Here is a 14,664-nt window from a genome sequence, read left to right as displayed (position 1 = left end):
CATCGCACACAAGTCACAAACACATTAAAAAGATAGTTTTTTATTTTTTGGAGCACTTTGAGAGTTACACCACCCTTTAACAGACAGACGCACGCTTGTCGCTGCTGCTTTGAGGATGCAAGTCCGGCTACAGCCCACACAATTCACAAAGACAGAAAAAAAAAGAACAATTTTTTTATTGTTTGTGTAGCACACTTTGAGGGTGTCACCACCCTTTAACAGACAGACGCACGCTTGTCGCTGCTGCTTTGAGGACAGTATCATATGCAGTGACAGTAGACTTGTCAGAAATTGTTGGCACGTCCTTCAGTCAGGACCAGATGTCCAAACCAGCCCTTGACTTATGACACAGGCGCACGCTTGGCGCTGCTACTATGTTGATGCACGTGCGGCTACATCGCACACAAGTCACAAACACATTAAAAAAATAGTTTTTTATTTTTTGGAGCACTTTGAGGGTTACACCACCCTTTAACAGACAGACGCACGCTTGTCGCTGCTGCTTTGAGGATGCAAGTGCGGCTACAGCCCACGCAATTCACAAAGACAGAAAAAATAAGAAGAATATTTTTATTGTTTGTGTAGCACACTTTGAGGGTGTCACCACCCTTTAACAGACAGACGCACGCTTGTCGCTGCTGCTTTGAGGATGCAAGTGCGGCTACAGCCCACACAATTCACAAAGACAGAAAAAAGAAGAATATTTTTATTGTTTGTGTAGCACACTTTGAGTGTGTCACCACCCTTTAACAGACAGACGGAAGCTTGTCGCTGCTGCTTTGAGGATGCAAGTGCGGCTACAGCCCACACAATTCACAAAGACAGAAAAAAAAGAACAATATTTTTATTGTTTGTGGAGCGCACTTTGAGCGTTACACCACCCTTTAACAGACAGACGCACGCTTGTCACTGCTGCTTTGAGGATGCAAGTGCAGCTACAGCCCACACAATTCACAAAGACAGAAAAAAGAAGAAGAATATTTTTATTGTTTGTGGAGCGCACTTTGAGGGTTAAACCATCCTTTAACAGACAGACACACGCTTGTCGCTGCTGCTTTGAGGATGCAGGTGGAATCTAGATGGGATTTGGAACCGGGGACACACTACCTCCATCAATTGTCTAAATCCCACTGCACTAATGGTGGATACCGGACGCACGTCTAACACCAACATAGCAGTCAAGGCCTCAGTTATACATTTTGCTTCAGGATGACTGCTGTCGTACTTCATCCTCATCGCTAGGGACTGTTGGAGCGTCAATTGTTTAGTAAAAGTAGTGATGTTCCTACTTCCTCTCTGGGATGATGAACAACTCCCAGCAGCAGCAACAGCACTAGGAGGAAGTGGTTCTTGATCTTTCCCTATTTTAATTTTGTCCGCCATTTATGTTATATTGATATATACGTGCGGCTAAAGCGCACCCAAACACAGAAAATATTTTTATATTTTTGCTGGAGAGTAGTGCACTTTGTGGGTTACACCACCCTTTAAGAAATGAGCCAGCCGGCTCTTTACTTATGGGACACAGGCGCACGCTTGGCGCTGCTCCTTTGTTGATGCACGTGCAGCCACAGTGCACACAAGTCACAAACACAGAAAATATATATTTTTTTGGTTTGGAGTGTACTTTGAGGGTTACAGCACCCTTTAACGGTCAAGCCAGCCGACCCTTTACTTATGACACAGGCGCACGCTTGGCACTACTTTGTTGATGCTCGTGCGGCTACTGCGCACACAATTCACAAACACAGAAAATAATTTTTTTTTTGGTTTGGACTGGAGTGTACTTTGGGGGTTACAGCACCCTTTAACGGTCAAGCCAGCCGGCCCTTTACTTATGACACAGGCGCACGATTGGCACTACTTTGTTGATGCACGTGCGGCTACTGCGCACACAATTCACAAACACAGAAAATAATTTTTTTTTTGGTTTGGACTGGAGTGTACTTTGGGGGTTACAGCACCCTTTAATGGTCAAGCCAGCTGGCCCTTTACTTATGACACAGGCGCACGCTTGGCACTACTTTGTTGATGCACGTGCGGCTACTGCGCACACAATTCGCAAACACAGAAAATATATATTTTTTTGGTTTGGACTGGAGTGTACTTTGGGGGTTACAGCACCCTTTAATGGTCAAGCCAGCCGGCCCTTTACTTATGACACAGGCGCACGCTTGGCACTACTTTATTGATGCACGTGCGGCTACTGCGCACACAATTCACAAACACAGAAAATAATTTTTTTTTTGGTTTGGACTGGAGTGTACTTTGGAGGATACAGCACCCTTTAACGGTCAAGCCAGCCGGCCCTTTACTTATGACACAGGCGCACGCTTGGCACTACTTTGTTGATGCACGTGCGGCTACTGCGCACACAATTCACAAACACAGAAAATAAATTTTTTTTTGGTTTGGACTGGAGTGTACTTTGGGGGTTACAGCACCCTTTAACGGTCAAGCCAGCCGGCCCTTTACTTATGACACAGGCGCACGCTTGGCACTACTTTGTTGATGCACGTGAGTCTACTGTGCACACAATTCACAAACACAGAAAATAATTTTTTTTTTGGTTTGGACTGGAGTGTACTTTGGGGGTTACAGCACCCTTTAACGGTCAAGCCAGCCGGCCTTTTACTTATGACACAGACGCACGCTTGGCACTACTTTGTTGATGCACGTGCGGCTACTGCGCACACAATTTACAAACACAGAAAATATATATTTTTTGGTTTGGAGTGTACTTTGGGGGTTACAGCACCCTTTAACGATCAAGCCAGCCGGCCCTTTACTTATGACACAGGCGCACGCTTGGCACTACTTTGTTGATGCACGTGCGGCTACTGCGCACACTATTCACAAACACAGAAAATATTTTTTTATTTTGTTTGGAGTGTACTTTGGGGGTTACAGCACCCTTTAAAGGTCAAGCCAGCCGGCCCTTTACTTATGACACAGGCGCACGCTTGGCACTACTTTGTTGATGCACGTGCAGCTACTGCGCACACAATTCACAAACACAGAAAATATATTATTTTTTTAGCACTTGGGGGGAGCACCCCTGATGGACAGAGCACCCCCTGGACAACACTACAGCACCCCTTTAGGACTGGGACACTGCACAGGACTTTGGAGTGGACACAGCCCCTATGGAGAACTGACTGCACAACACAGTCCAGCCAGCCCCTATGGACTTTGAAGTAGTGGACACAGCCCCTATTAACAACAGCAGCACAGCACAACACAGCCAGCCCCTATGGACTTTGAAGTAGTGGACAACAGCAGCACTACACTACACTACACTACACAGCCCAGCCAGCCCTAACTCCCACCCTCCCTCTTCACTGTCCACAGCCGAGTGAGAAAATGGCGCCGACGCGGGTACCTTATATAGGATCCAAAACCCGCGAGACTCGGAAGGCGGGATGATGACGTTTTGCTCGATTTCAGATCCGAGTCAGGCGGGAAAAGTCGAGCCTGACTCGGATCGGACTCGGATCAGGGGGGCTCGGGGGGGTTCGGATTTCAGAAATCCGAACCCGCTCACCCCTAGTATTGATGGATCTGTCATTCGCTGATAGGGCTTTTATAATAGACCATAGCACAACTACTGACAAGAAGCTATGCAGTTGCTATGTGGGTCATGGCTGTACACAGGGCCGTAGCTAGGGTAGTGCGGCCGGTACCATCGCACAGGGCACCACAGGTCAGGGGGTGCTGTTTGGGCCTGTCAGATTTTCTGTTTATTATCATTCTTGCTTGTAGCCTCCTCTTATTTCATCCCCAGCAGCTCCTGGCCTCTCCTATCTCTTCCCTGGCCCTTCCCCATGAAGCCATGGCCCTTTTTTGGGTGCATTATGTCCCTTTGAAAAATGAGGGGGCTCCAATGCTCTTTCTGGCACAGGGCACCAAAAAGTCTAGTTACGGCTCTGGCTGTACACTACAGTTATACTTAATCATTATCTCCATTTTTATTTTGAGTGGAGTGTACCTTTGAGTTTTTCTTGGCCAGTTTACCAAAACGTTATTGCAAAACTGTTTACACTGTGTTAGAGAACCTTGCCCTAATACCTTTGATATCATAAGTTAGAGCTTCCCTATAAACATGATACAGCTGAAACTGATTTGCTGAGTTTTCAACATACAGTTGGTGAGATTTCTGTTACTAAAAGGTACCAACTGTGTCCTCTGCAGAATCTAAGGTAAGTCCTTACTATAAGTACAGAAAGTCCAGCTGGTGTTATTTAAAGTCACTATTGTATTCTAGTTTTTCTAAGCAATGGCAGAAGTATCAATTTTATGATTTTTACATAAAAGTATATTGCAAAGCAGTAGTATTTGCAAATGAAATGCACAAAGAAATAGAAATATACAACCATCCAACACATACATTTTATATTTTGTGCATTTAAATTAGAGATGTTCGCGTTTGGTTCAGAGAAAACCAAACACACCTGAACTTAGGGGATACAAGTTCCATTATCAAAACAAGGCAACATATCATTTTCACACTTTACTAATACTTAAAATCTAAAAAACAATGTTGTTCGATTTCTGTCAATTTTCATTGATTTTAAACTGATTAAAATCTTTTAAAATGGACCTATACTCGATTAAAATTAGAGTTTAAAAATACAGCACCACAGCAGTAACACGAAAAAATTCTACTGGTAATCTTCCTAGTATATACTATACACAGCTTTAGACTAAGGTCCGTATTCAATTTGAGACGAAATGTCGGAATCGGCGAAAATTTATCGCAGATGACGTAATTTCAATTATCCCCGTATTCAATTACATTGACTTTTCGCCGGTGCGAAAAGTCAATGTTAAAAACGGGAATAAATATTCGCCAGCCGTTAGCTGGCGAAAAAAGTGCAGAATTGAGATTTAGGGGTGCAGGCTTAAAAAAATTAGCCTGCACCCTTGGGAATGCCCCCTTATAACGATCTGTGTCAAAAAAGTAAAAAAAAAAAAAAATAGGGACACCCCAAAAAAATGTGTTCAAGTTTGGGGTTGAAAAAAAAAAAATTGGGAACACACTTCTAAATTAGCAGAATGGAGCCCAGAGGGGGTCTCTTATATGCGGCAGGTGTTTTCTTCATTGCGGGAGTAGCGGCAGGTGCATTTTTGCTGAATTTTTAAAAGTAATTTATGGGACTTAAAATATGCTTGCACCCTTTTCAAGTACCCCAAATTTGATGGGCATAGTTATTTTCCCCCCAAAAAACTTCTAAATGCTCTTCTGCATCACCTTCTTCCAAGCCGCATTTATGCACCTGCCACCGCTATTTAAAAACCAGACTTTCTTCTGCAGGCAAAAACGGGGGTATCCATAGTGATCCCCCAGAACTGGACATCTTTAGGGGGATCCTACAATTATTTCCCAAAAATTCCCGTATTTTTTCGCCGATCCAAGTTTCGCCTTATCCCGATTTCGCCTACTGTGGAAATGAGTACGGGGAAGCGCGCAATACTTTTCTGCCTGGAAAACAGGCGAAGGAGGCAAAAAGTCCAGCAGGTGAAAAGTCTGGACTTTTTGCCTCAAATTGAATATGGGCCTAAATCTCAAATGAGATTCTCATACATATAATTATTTAGATAATCTTCTGCTTAAGTAGCCTTTCTTTCAGAAGTGATATTTAGGTCTGGATTCATTTACCGTCGAAAAGCCGAGATCGGTGATAAGCGCGATGTTTTCGCCTACTTACACCTGACTCCAGGGACCGATGATCGGGGCTCCAGTGATATCCTCCCCCTAGTCAGGTGGTCTCCCATGCTGCACTGGGGCCCGGTCGTCACCTGACCGAGTCCCAGTGCAGGATGGGATGTCAGCTGACCGGAGCCACGGAGGACATCACCGGAGCACCAATCACTGCAGGTAAGTGTAATTAAAGGAGGGGTGGTCCTGGGGAGGGTGTTTCTGTGATCATGGGGGCTGGGCTTAGCGGCAGGGGCAGGGCTTAGCGACAGTTGGTCGGTGCATGTGCTGGCACTTGTCACGGTATTTTCACAATAAGTGTGCGTAGGGGATTCGCAGGGACAGAGCTTTATCGCAAGCTCTGTCCCTGCAAGGGATTTTTAGTAAATCCCTGTGATATTGCCTGAATTCACAATGTGAATTCAGTCGGTAATATCACACTACAATCTGCATTCAAAATGCGGATTGTAGTAAATAGAGCCCTTAGTGAGCTTACTTATACTCTCTCTCTCTGTACTTTATTACTTTAGGATTTGTGTTTGCAAACTCGCACCCAAATCACTAATTACTGCAGAAAATGAAAAAAGGCCCCCCAAAATAGTGTTGATGGGAATCCTACACGGATCAGTGAGATCCATGCAGGTTTTTGTGTTAAAAGTGCATTTAAATGGTTAATTTAATTTAAAAAATCAACGTAGGGCCCCCCTCCCCATAAGCACAACCAGGACCGGGCTAGAAAATAAGGAAAATAAGGGGGGGGGAAATGGCGAGGGGTCCCCCGTATTTTCAACAACCAGCACCGAGCTCCTGATATGTAAGTGGGCTCTTGTGTAGGTGGATCATAGATTATTTTATTTTTTATGCAATGATTATGCATATATACCTGTACATATAGAATTCCTAATATGATTTGAAATACCATGGTATCATGTATCATGATTGTGGGGCTGAGGATTAATGCACAAATTGGACTTAAGCTTGCATCCTAACTGGTTCTATGTGTCTAGTTATTAGAACTGCTAAGGTTTTGATCACAGTGTACTTCTTGTCCTGGTAGTGTTCCCAACCCAGAGTACCACCCTCTGATGCTATGAAAGGGATCTATATCTGGTGCTCTTTGCTAGGTGATTAGTCTCTAGATCCGGAGACAGTGCTGCCCATCACCTTTCTGATTATCTGCTGGTTTGACCTTGTCCTGATTCCTGCTCCTTCTCTAACATTGGATGCATTAGAATGCAGTGTAAACTGAATATAATAGATCGCCATTCTCAGAAGAGCACAGACCTCATTTTATTGCACACAAGTCCATTTTTAGGACTGACCTTGCCATTTATAGCACTGTGCTTGCCCCACAGCCAGGAATACGCATATTTGAGCAGCTACAGGTCGCTCAGAGTCACACACAGCTCAGCCGCATCTCTACTTGCTTCTGATTGGGTGTAACTTGGCGACAACTGGGTGTACAAACATACAGTAGGATAAGTTTTCTGAGGTCATGTAATGGGCGTATACATGGAATTGCAGGCTCTTTAGAGGTGAGCAGATACAAAGATCCACCTGGTTTCAGCTGGATCTCTTGCGCCAATGTGCGCTGATAGTGATGACGCCTCCTGTAACAAGCAGATGGATGGATGCAGCCCACTCTGAATACAGGCAGTGATCTGCATTTATATCTGAGGACGCAATGCAGCCACACATGCAGCCAGCAAAATCCACGACACTGTAATATGACGGAGCATTTTAAAACGAAAGATAAATAAATAAAACATCAGAGGACAATTGTACAAATGACCAGATAGCAATACTTTATATTGTTAGAGGGTCTTATTTAGGGATAATACAGTTTGTAGTCCTCTGTCTATGTATTGTCCCCATGAAGCTGTCTTTATGGCATCAGACATCAAACTGACATTCAAGTTATTGTTTCTATGTATACATTTACCCCCATTTACCCTTATTTATATTAATATCGCTGATGTGTATTGTTTTTTTTTTATTTGATAGGAGAAAGCTTTGCTGACACCATGAGTATCACTGATCCAGTCACATTACTGTCTATTATTCTATGTATTTTTGTGGCAATACTTTTTTATGGACGCAAAAGAAACATTTATCACAATTTCCCCCCTGGGCCCAAACCTTTACCAATCATCGGAAACCTACACATTATGGACATGAAGAGACCGTATGAAACATTTCACCAGGTAATAACACATTTACTATAATAAAACAACTGTAATGAAGGGGTGAAACACCTGTCCCACCCAAAGATAATATGCTGCCATCAAAAACTGTTACTTTACAGGCAATTCTGATGGCAACCATTTCGTGGCCAGTGAGATCCTACTCAAAACAGGCCATTTTGGAAAAGGGCATAGAGGACAAAGCCATTTTAAACAAAGTTAACTATAAAAAAAAAAATCAAAAGAGCAGTTGGAGGGGTGGCAGTTGGAGCTGTGGAGAGAGGAGGTTTGGGTGATGCAAGGGGCGGATTGGGCTGCCAAGATGCCGGGCCAGTTCCCTCTGGGCTGGTCCCTTTGTGACCACCTTTCACCCACCCATGTTCCACTCTGCCACGATCGGAGCTCGGTTCTGATCGGACAGCGTTACAGACACTGATGTTAAAGAAAAATGGCCAATGGGGTGCTGCCTCCAGGACCAGCTACGTCTGATTTGCAGCCTGCACAGTGCACACAGCAGTGAACAGGAGCCGGTGTCGCCCTGCCATTTCTGACAGTCAGTAAGTAAACATATCTAATATATCTGCCGGCCTGTTTATCATATCTATATATAATAGCTGCAGTGTCAAGAAAACTTCATATATATATATATATATATATATATATATATATCAGTACTGTGCAAGAGGTTTAGGCAGGTGTGGAAAAAATGCTGCAAAGTAAGAATGCTTTCAATTATAGAAGTGTTAATAGTTTATTTTTATCAATTAACAAAATGCTAAGTGAATGAAATCTAAATTAAATCACTATTTGGTATGACCACCCTTTGCCTTCAAAAAAGCATCAATGCTTCTAGGTACACTTGCACATGGTTTTTAAGGAACTCAGCAGGGAGGTTGTTTCAAACATCTTGGAGATCTAACCACAGATCTTCTGTGGATGTAGGCTTGCTCACATCCTTCTGTCTCTCCATGTAATCCCAGTCAGACTTGATGATGTTGAGATCAGGGCTCTGTGGGGGCCATATGATCACTTCCAGGACTCCTTGTTCTTCTTTACGCTCAAGATAGTTCTTAATGACATTGGCTGTATGTTTGGGGTCATTGTCCGGAACCGGTATGATTTACCTCCGGACCCCTGCCCGGCGGTTGGAATCCCGACAGCGGCATCCTGGCAGAGGGGGAAATCCCGATCGTCGAAGGTAAGTATTCACTAACCTATTTCTAACCCCCTAACCCTCCCTTTGGGGTGCCTAACCCTAACCTCCCCCCAATTGCCTAACCCATAGCCCCCTCTAAGTGCCTAAACCTAACCCCCCCTTCCCCACCGCCTAAACCCCCGGGGACTTAGGTTTAGGCGGTGGGGAAGGGGGGGCTTAGGGGGGGCCTAGGGGGCGCCTAACCCTAAGCCCCCCACGGGGGTGCCTAACCCTAACCCTCCCTCCCCCTAGCCTAACCCTAACCTTCTGGGGGGGGTGCCTAACCCTAAGTCCCCCCCGGGAGCCCTAAACCTAACCCTCCCCCCCACGGCTGTCTGCGCCCGGCCCCCAGCATCCCTTCAGTCGGGATGCTGGGCGCCAGTCTTCCGGTGTCGGTAAAATGACAGGCGTCTAGATTTAGACGCCTGTCATTTAACCCTCGCCGGGATAAAGCAGTTGGGAAGCCGGCAGTCAGGATTAGGTATGCGGGCTTCCCGACTGCATACCAATTGTCCTGCTGCAGAATAAATTTGGAGCCTATAAGAAGTCTCCTTAATGGTATTGCATGATGGATAAGTACCTGCCTGTATTTCTCAGCATTGAGGACACCATTAATCCTGACCTATCCCCAACTCCATTTGCTGAAATGCAGCCCAAACATGCAAGGAACCTCCACCATGCTTCACTGTTGCCTGCAGACATTCATTATTGTACTGCTCTCCAGCCCTTCAGCGAACAAACTGCCTTCTGTTACAGCCAAATATTTAAAATTTTGACTCATCAGCCCAGAGCACCTGCTGCCATTTCTCTGCACCCCAGTTCCTATGTTTTCATGCATAGTTGAGTCGCTTGGCTTGTTGGCCATGAAAACAACTTCTGGAAAGATGTCTCCGAACATTAAATTGGTGTACCTGGGTCCCACTGGTTTCTGCCAGTTCTGAGCTGATGGCACCGTTGGACATCTTCTGATTTCGAAGGGAAGTAAGCATGATGTGTCTATCATCTGATTTCATCTGCGTCTACAGTCCTCAACGTTGCCTGTTTCTTTGTGTTTCTTCAAAAGAACGTGAACATCGCATCTTGAAACCTTGGTCTGCTTCGAAATCGAAAACTTGCTGATGCAGTATAACTACCTTGTGTCTTGTCGCTGTGCTCAGTCTTGCCATGGTGTATGACCTGTGACATTAAACTGTCTTCCACAACCTCACCTTTATAGCAGAGTTTGGCTGTTCCTCACCCAGTTTTAAGCTTCCTACACAGCTGTTTCTGTTTCAGTTAATGTCTGTGTTTCAACCTACATATGAAAATTATGATCATTATTATCTGTTTGGTATGACTGTTGACTATTAATCATACACCTGACTATAATCCTACAAAATCCCTGCTAGTGTGCCTAGAAGAAATGATGCTGTTTGGAAGGCAAAGGGGTGGTCACACGAAATATTGATTTGATTTAGATTTCTTTTCTGTTTATTTACTTTGCACTTTGTTAATTGATAAAAATAAACTATTAACACTTCTATTTTTAAAAGCATTCTTCCTTTGTAGCATTTTTTCCACACCTGCCTAAAACTTTTGCACACTATTTATATTAAGGCTGAATCGAAAAAAACCGGAAATCTCCATAGAGAATTCTGAAGGGGGGACAGGATGTTTAAGGGGCTAAACCTCTGAAGCTATTGGAGGTACCAGGCTGAAATTTGACATGGGCGGGTAGAACTGTCGGTCGGTACTGCATGCCACATTTCAGGGAAAAACATTAAAAATTAGGATTTAGAAGTAATCTAAAGCTCCAACTGTCACTTTTTTCAGACACTCTCAGTTAAGTCCACTTTTCTGCTGTTCTCTATGTTGGATTTTTGGGAAGGCATAACTCAGGGTAGGGGGCGAATTTAGACTTGGGGTTTGTTTTATTAGGTAGCTATTGTTCCAGAATAGGGCCTTTTGAGGTTCAGGTAATTGTAAAAGTTACCGTTTTTAAACTATTACCTCACAAACCCACCATTATACAGATAGGAAGTTTAAATTAATTGTGCAGCCACAGTAGGAGCCTCCAGCAGGTGTACTCACTGTGGCTTTACTTGGGTGTACCAAATTGGCTGCCTTTAGCAGGTGGTAGCGACAGTGGGCACTGGAGAAGAATGTGTTTGTTAGCTGCGGCCGGGACCCAGGGGAGGGGTGGCGTAGCGAGCATTAGCTGCAGCGGGGACCCGGGGACAGTAGACGGCATTAGCGGTGGCAGTGCGGGCAGCAGTGCAGGCGGCAAGACCCGGGGGAGGTTGCAAGAGACAGATGCAGGCTCAGATCTGAGAGATCCGTGATACCTGCATCTGTATTTAAATAAACAAACACAGAAGCAGGGATGGGTCAGTGAGACCCGTCTGTACTTCTGTGTTTGAAAAAAAAACCTATTTAAAAAAATATATATATATCGCTTGCCCCCCTCCAAAAATAAATAAATAACCAGCACCGGGCTTTGGCGACCCATTACTGGTTGTGCTAACTACAGGAGACAAATGATGTTGAGGTCCCCTGTATTAAGCACAACCAGCACCACGCCTTTCAGAACCAGTCCTGGTTTCCAAAATACAGGGGACAAATTACATAAGGGTCCTCCGTATTCAGCGCAACCAGCACTGGGCTCTGAGTCGGTCCTGGAAATACAGGGGAAAAAAATGTGTAGGGTCCCCCTGTATTTACCAAAACCAGCACCGGACCCTTTCTAGCGAGGGGGGGTGATGCCACAGCCAGGGGAGCCCTTTCACCGGGCCCCCCAGCTGAAGCATCACCCCTGACTGCTAGTCAGCTCATGCCGACGACCCCTGGGAAGCTGGAGACCCTCATCTCCAGCACCCCTGGAACGGTGGGTGCAGGGATGATTATGTAAAGTGTGGTGCAAAGAAAGAATTAAAATATTGTCTTTTGCTGTGGAACTAGAATTCCCAGCAAGCCTCCCCCGCATGATGGTACTTGGAGAACCACAAGTATCAGCATGCGGGGCATTACGGGCCCGCTGGTACCTGTAATTCCACAGCAAAAGCAATATTAAAAACCCACAGAACACACACACTGTAGAAAAGTAACATTTTATTCAAACATACATGCACACACACATGTACTCACACTATGTCACATACTCACCTAGTATCCCTGAAGCCAATCTGTCCTCTTCTCCAGTAGATTATCCATAGCGTACCTGTAATAAAAAATACATACTCACCTCCTCCTATGCGTAGATCTGTCCTCTTCATTCCAAATTAGGCAAACCAGGGTCTTTGCAAAAAAAAAAAAATAGAAATACCCGGACCCTCGTACATTAGTAGTGTCCTCTAAGGACACTATTACCTGAATGACAGCTCCGCCATGGGATTTCAGTACAGAAATCCTGGTGTGGAGCACTCATTGGCTGAGAGAGGCGAGCCTTCCGCCTCTCAGACAATGAGTGGTTCTCACCATTGGCTTCAATGGTGAGAACCAAGCGTGCCCTTTTCAAAAATGGCGCCTCAGCACCATTTATGAAATTTAAAGATGGCAGCCGCAAGCCAATCACAGCATGCAACGTCATCGCTCCGCCCCCTCGGCTGGCTTATATAAAGCCAGTGAGAGGTGCCATCCAGCCAGTCCGTTGGCCAGGTAGCTGGAGAGAAGACCAGCTGAAGCATGAAGACACAGCGGAAGCCCTGGATGGGCAGCGGCTATGCAAAAGAGCTTAAACGCCGCCGCCCTCCAGGTAAAGATGCCGTGGAAGTCCTGGGGGAAGCAGCAGCTATGCAAAAGAGCTTAAAGGCTGCCGCTCCCCCAGGTAAAGGTGCAAAGAAATAAAATACTTTCAAATATTGTGTCTTTGTTTTATATTAATATTTATTTTGCAGGGGTACTATAGGTACCAGCGGGCCCTTAATACTGCTGGTACATGTGGTTCTCCAAGTACCAGTATGCGGGGATGTCTGCTGGGACCTGTAGTACTACAGCAAAAGACAATATTTATATTTTCATATGCACCACACAACACAATCAACACAGCACCCACCACCCAGGGATGCTGGGGATATCCCCGGGCTATCAGCCTGGGCCTGGGGTGCCCTGGAGAGGGGGACCCCTTTATTGAGCTGACTGTCGGGGTGATGCTTTGGCTGGGGGGCCCAGTGAAAGGGCTGCCTTGGCTGTGGCATCACCACCCCCCACTAGAAAGGGTCTGGTACTGGTTCTGGTAAATACTATGCATTTTTCCCCTGTATTTCCAGAACCAGGGCCAGCTCAGAGCTCAGTGCTGGTTGCGCTGAATATGGGGGACCCTTACCTCATTTGTCACACATATTCTGGCCACCAGGACTGGTTCTGAAAAGCCTGGTGCTGGTTGTGCTTAATATGGGGGACCATTATGTCATTGTCCCCTGTATTTAGCACAACCAGTACTGGGTCTCCAAAGCCCTGTGTTGGTTGTTCACTTGTGGGGTGGGGGGGGCGGCATGACATTTTTTTTTAAACACAGAAGCACAGATGGGTCTCTCTGATCCTGTCCCTGCTTCTATGTTTGTTTATTTATACACAGATGCAGGTAACACGGATCTTCGAGATCTGAGCCTGCATCTGTCTGCTGCTACTTCCCCCGGGTCCCGCAGCCCACACCACCATCGCCTGCACCACTGTCACTAACGTCTGCTATCGTCCCCGGGTCCCACCCGCAGTTAACGCCTGCTAACACTTCCTCTATCTGGTCCTAGCTGCAGCTAATGGCCATTTCCTTCCCCTGAGCCCACTGCCGCTACCACCCACACTGACCAGCCATCTTGGTGCACCCAAGTGAAGCCACAGTGAGTAAACATGCTGAAGGCTCCTACTGAGGCTGCGAAACAAGTTTAAACTTCCTATCTCTATAATGGCGGATTCGTGAGGTAATAGTTTAAAAACTGTAACTTTCTCAATTACCTAAACCTCAAAAGCACCTACTCTAGAACAATAGCTACTGTACGTAATAAAACAAACCCCACTTCTAAATTTGCCTCCTACCCTGGGTTATGCCTTCCCAAAAATCCCCCATAGAGTACAGCAGAAAAGTGGTCCTAATTCAGAGTGTCAGAAAAAACTGACAGCTGCAAATTTAGATTACTCCCAAATCATCATTTTTTATGATTTTGCCCTGAAATTTGACATGCAGCACCAAATAAAAGTTCTACCCACCCATGCTAAATTTCAGCCTGGTACCTCCAATAGCTTTTGAGGTGTAGCCCATTAAACACCCTGCCCCCCCCCCCTTCGGAATTCTCTATGGAGATTTCCATTTTTTTCGATTCAGCCTTAATATAAGGGCACGATTGTGCCCTCATTATATATATATATATATATATATAAACACAGTATATATACTGTATATATAAACTTTCAAGGTATTTGAAAGGGAAACTGTTTCAGAATGGGAATCTGTTTTAGATATTGTATGTTTATGGAAGAATTTAAATTCATTGTGATATTACTGCTTGAATACTGTAGCTCATTTTTGCAAAATCTGAGAAAGATATAGGGGCATATTTATCACAATACGCACCTCAATGTGGATGGGATGTGATATTATTACCTAAATTCATAAT

At 45.0% G+C, this 14,664-nt stretch overlaps 1 protein-coding gene across 2 annotated transcripts in view; it reads left to right on the top strand.

Annotated features, from left to right (window-relative positions):
* Positions 1–7,710: 7,710 nt before the first annotated feature.
* The window catches only part of LOC148533765 (cytochrome P450 2C5-like), a 58,906-nt gene continuing 51,952 nt past the window's right edge, over positions 7,711–14,664 (top strand). Inside the window, exon 1 of one of the 2 annotated variants that reach the window (XM_088467343.1) lies at positions 7,711–7,902. In XM_088467343.1, the coding sequence (XP_088323469.1) occupies positions 7,723–7,902 (180 nt within the window). In that variant the 5' untranslated portion in view covers positions 7,711–7,722. The remainder of the gene's footprint in view (positions 7,903–14,664) is intronic. The other variant, XM_088467342.1, reaches the window with a different exon arrangement.

This window comes from Taudactylus pleione, unplaced genomic scaffold (genome assembly GCF_031769625.1).
Source record: "Taudactylus pleione unplaced genomic scaffold, aTauple2 ptg000070l, whole genome shotgun sequence".
In the NCBI taxonomy this organism is placed as follows: domain Eukaryota; kingdom Metazoa; phylum Chordata; class Amphibia; order Anura; family Myobatrachidae; genus Taudactylus; species Taudactylus pleione.
The sequence above is the reverse complement of the archived record's forward strand: the minus strand, read 5'-3'. Positions and strand labels throughout refer to the sequence as shown.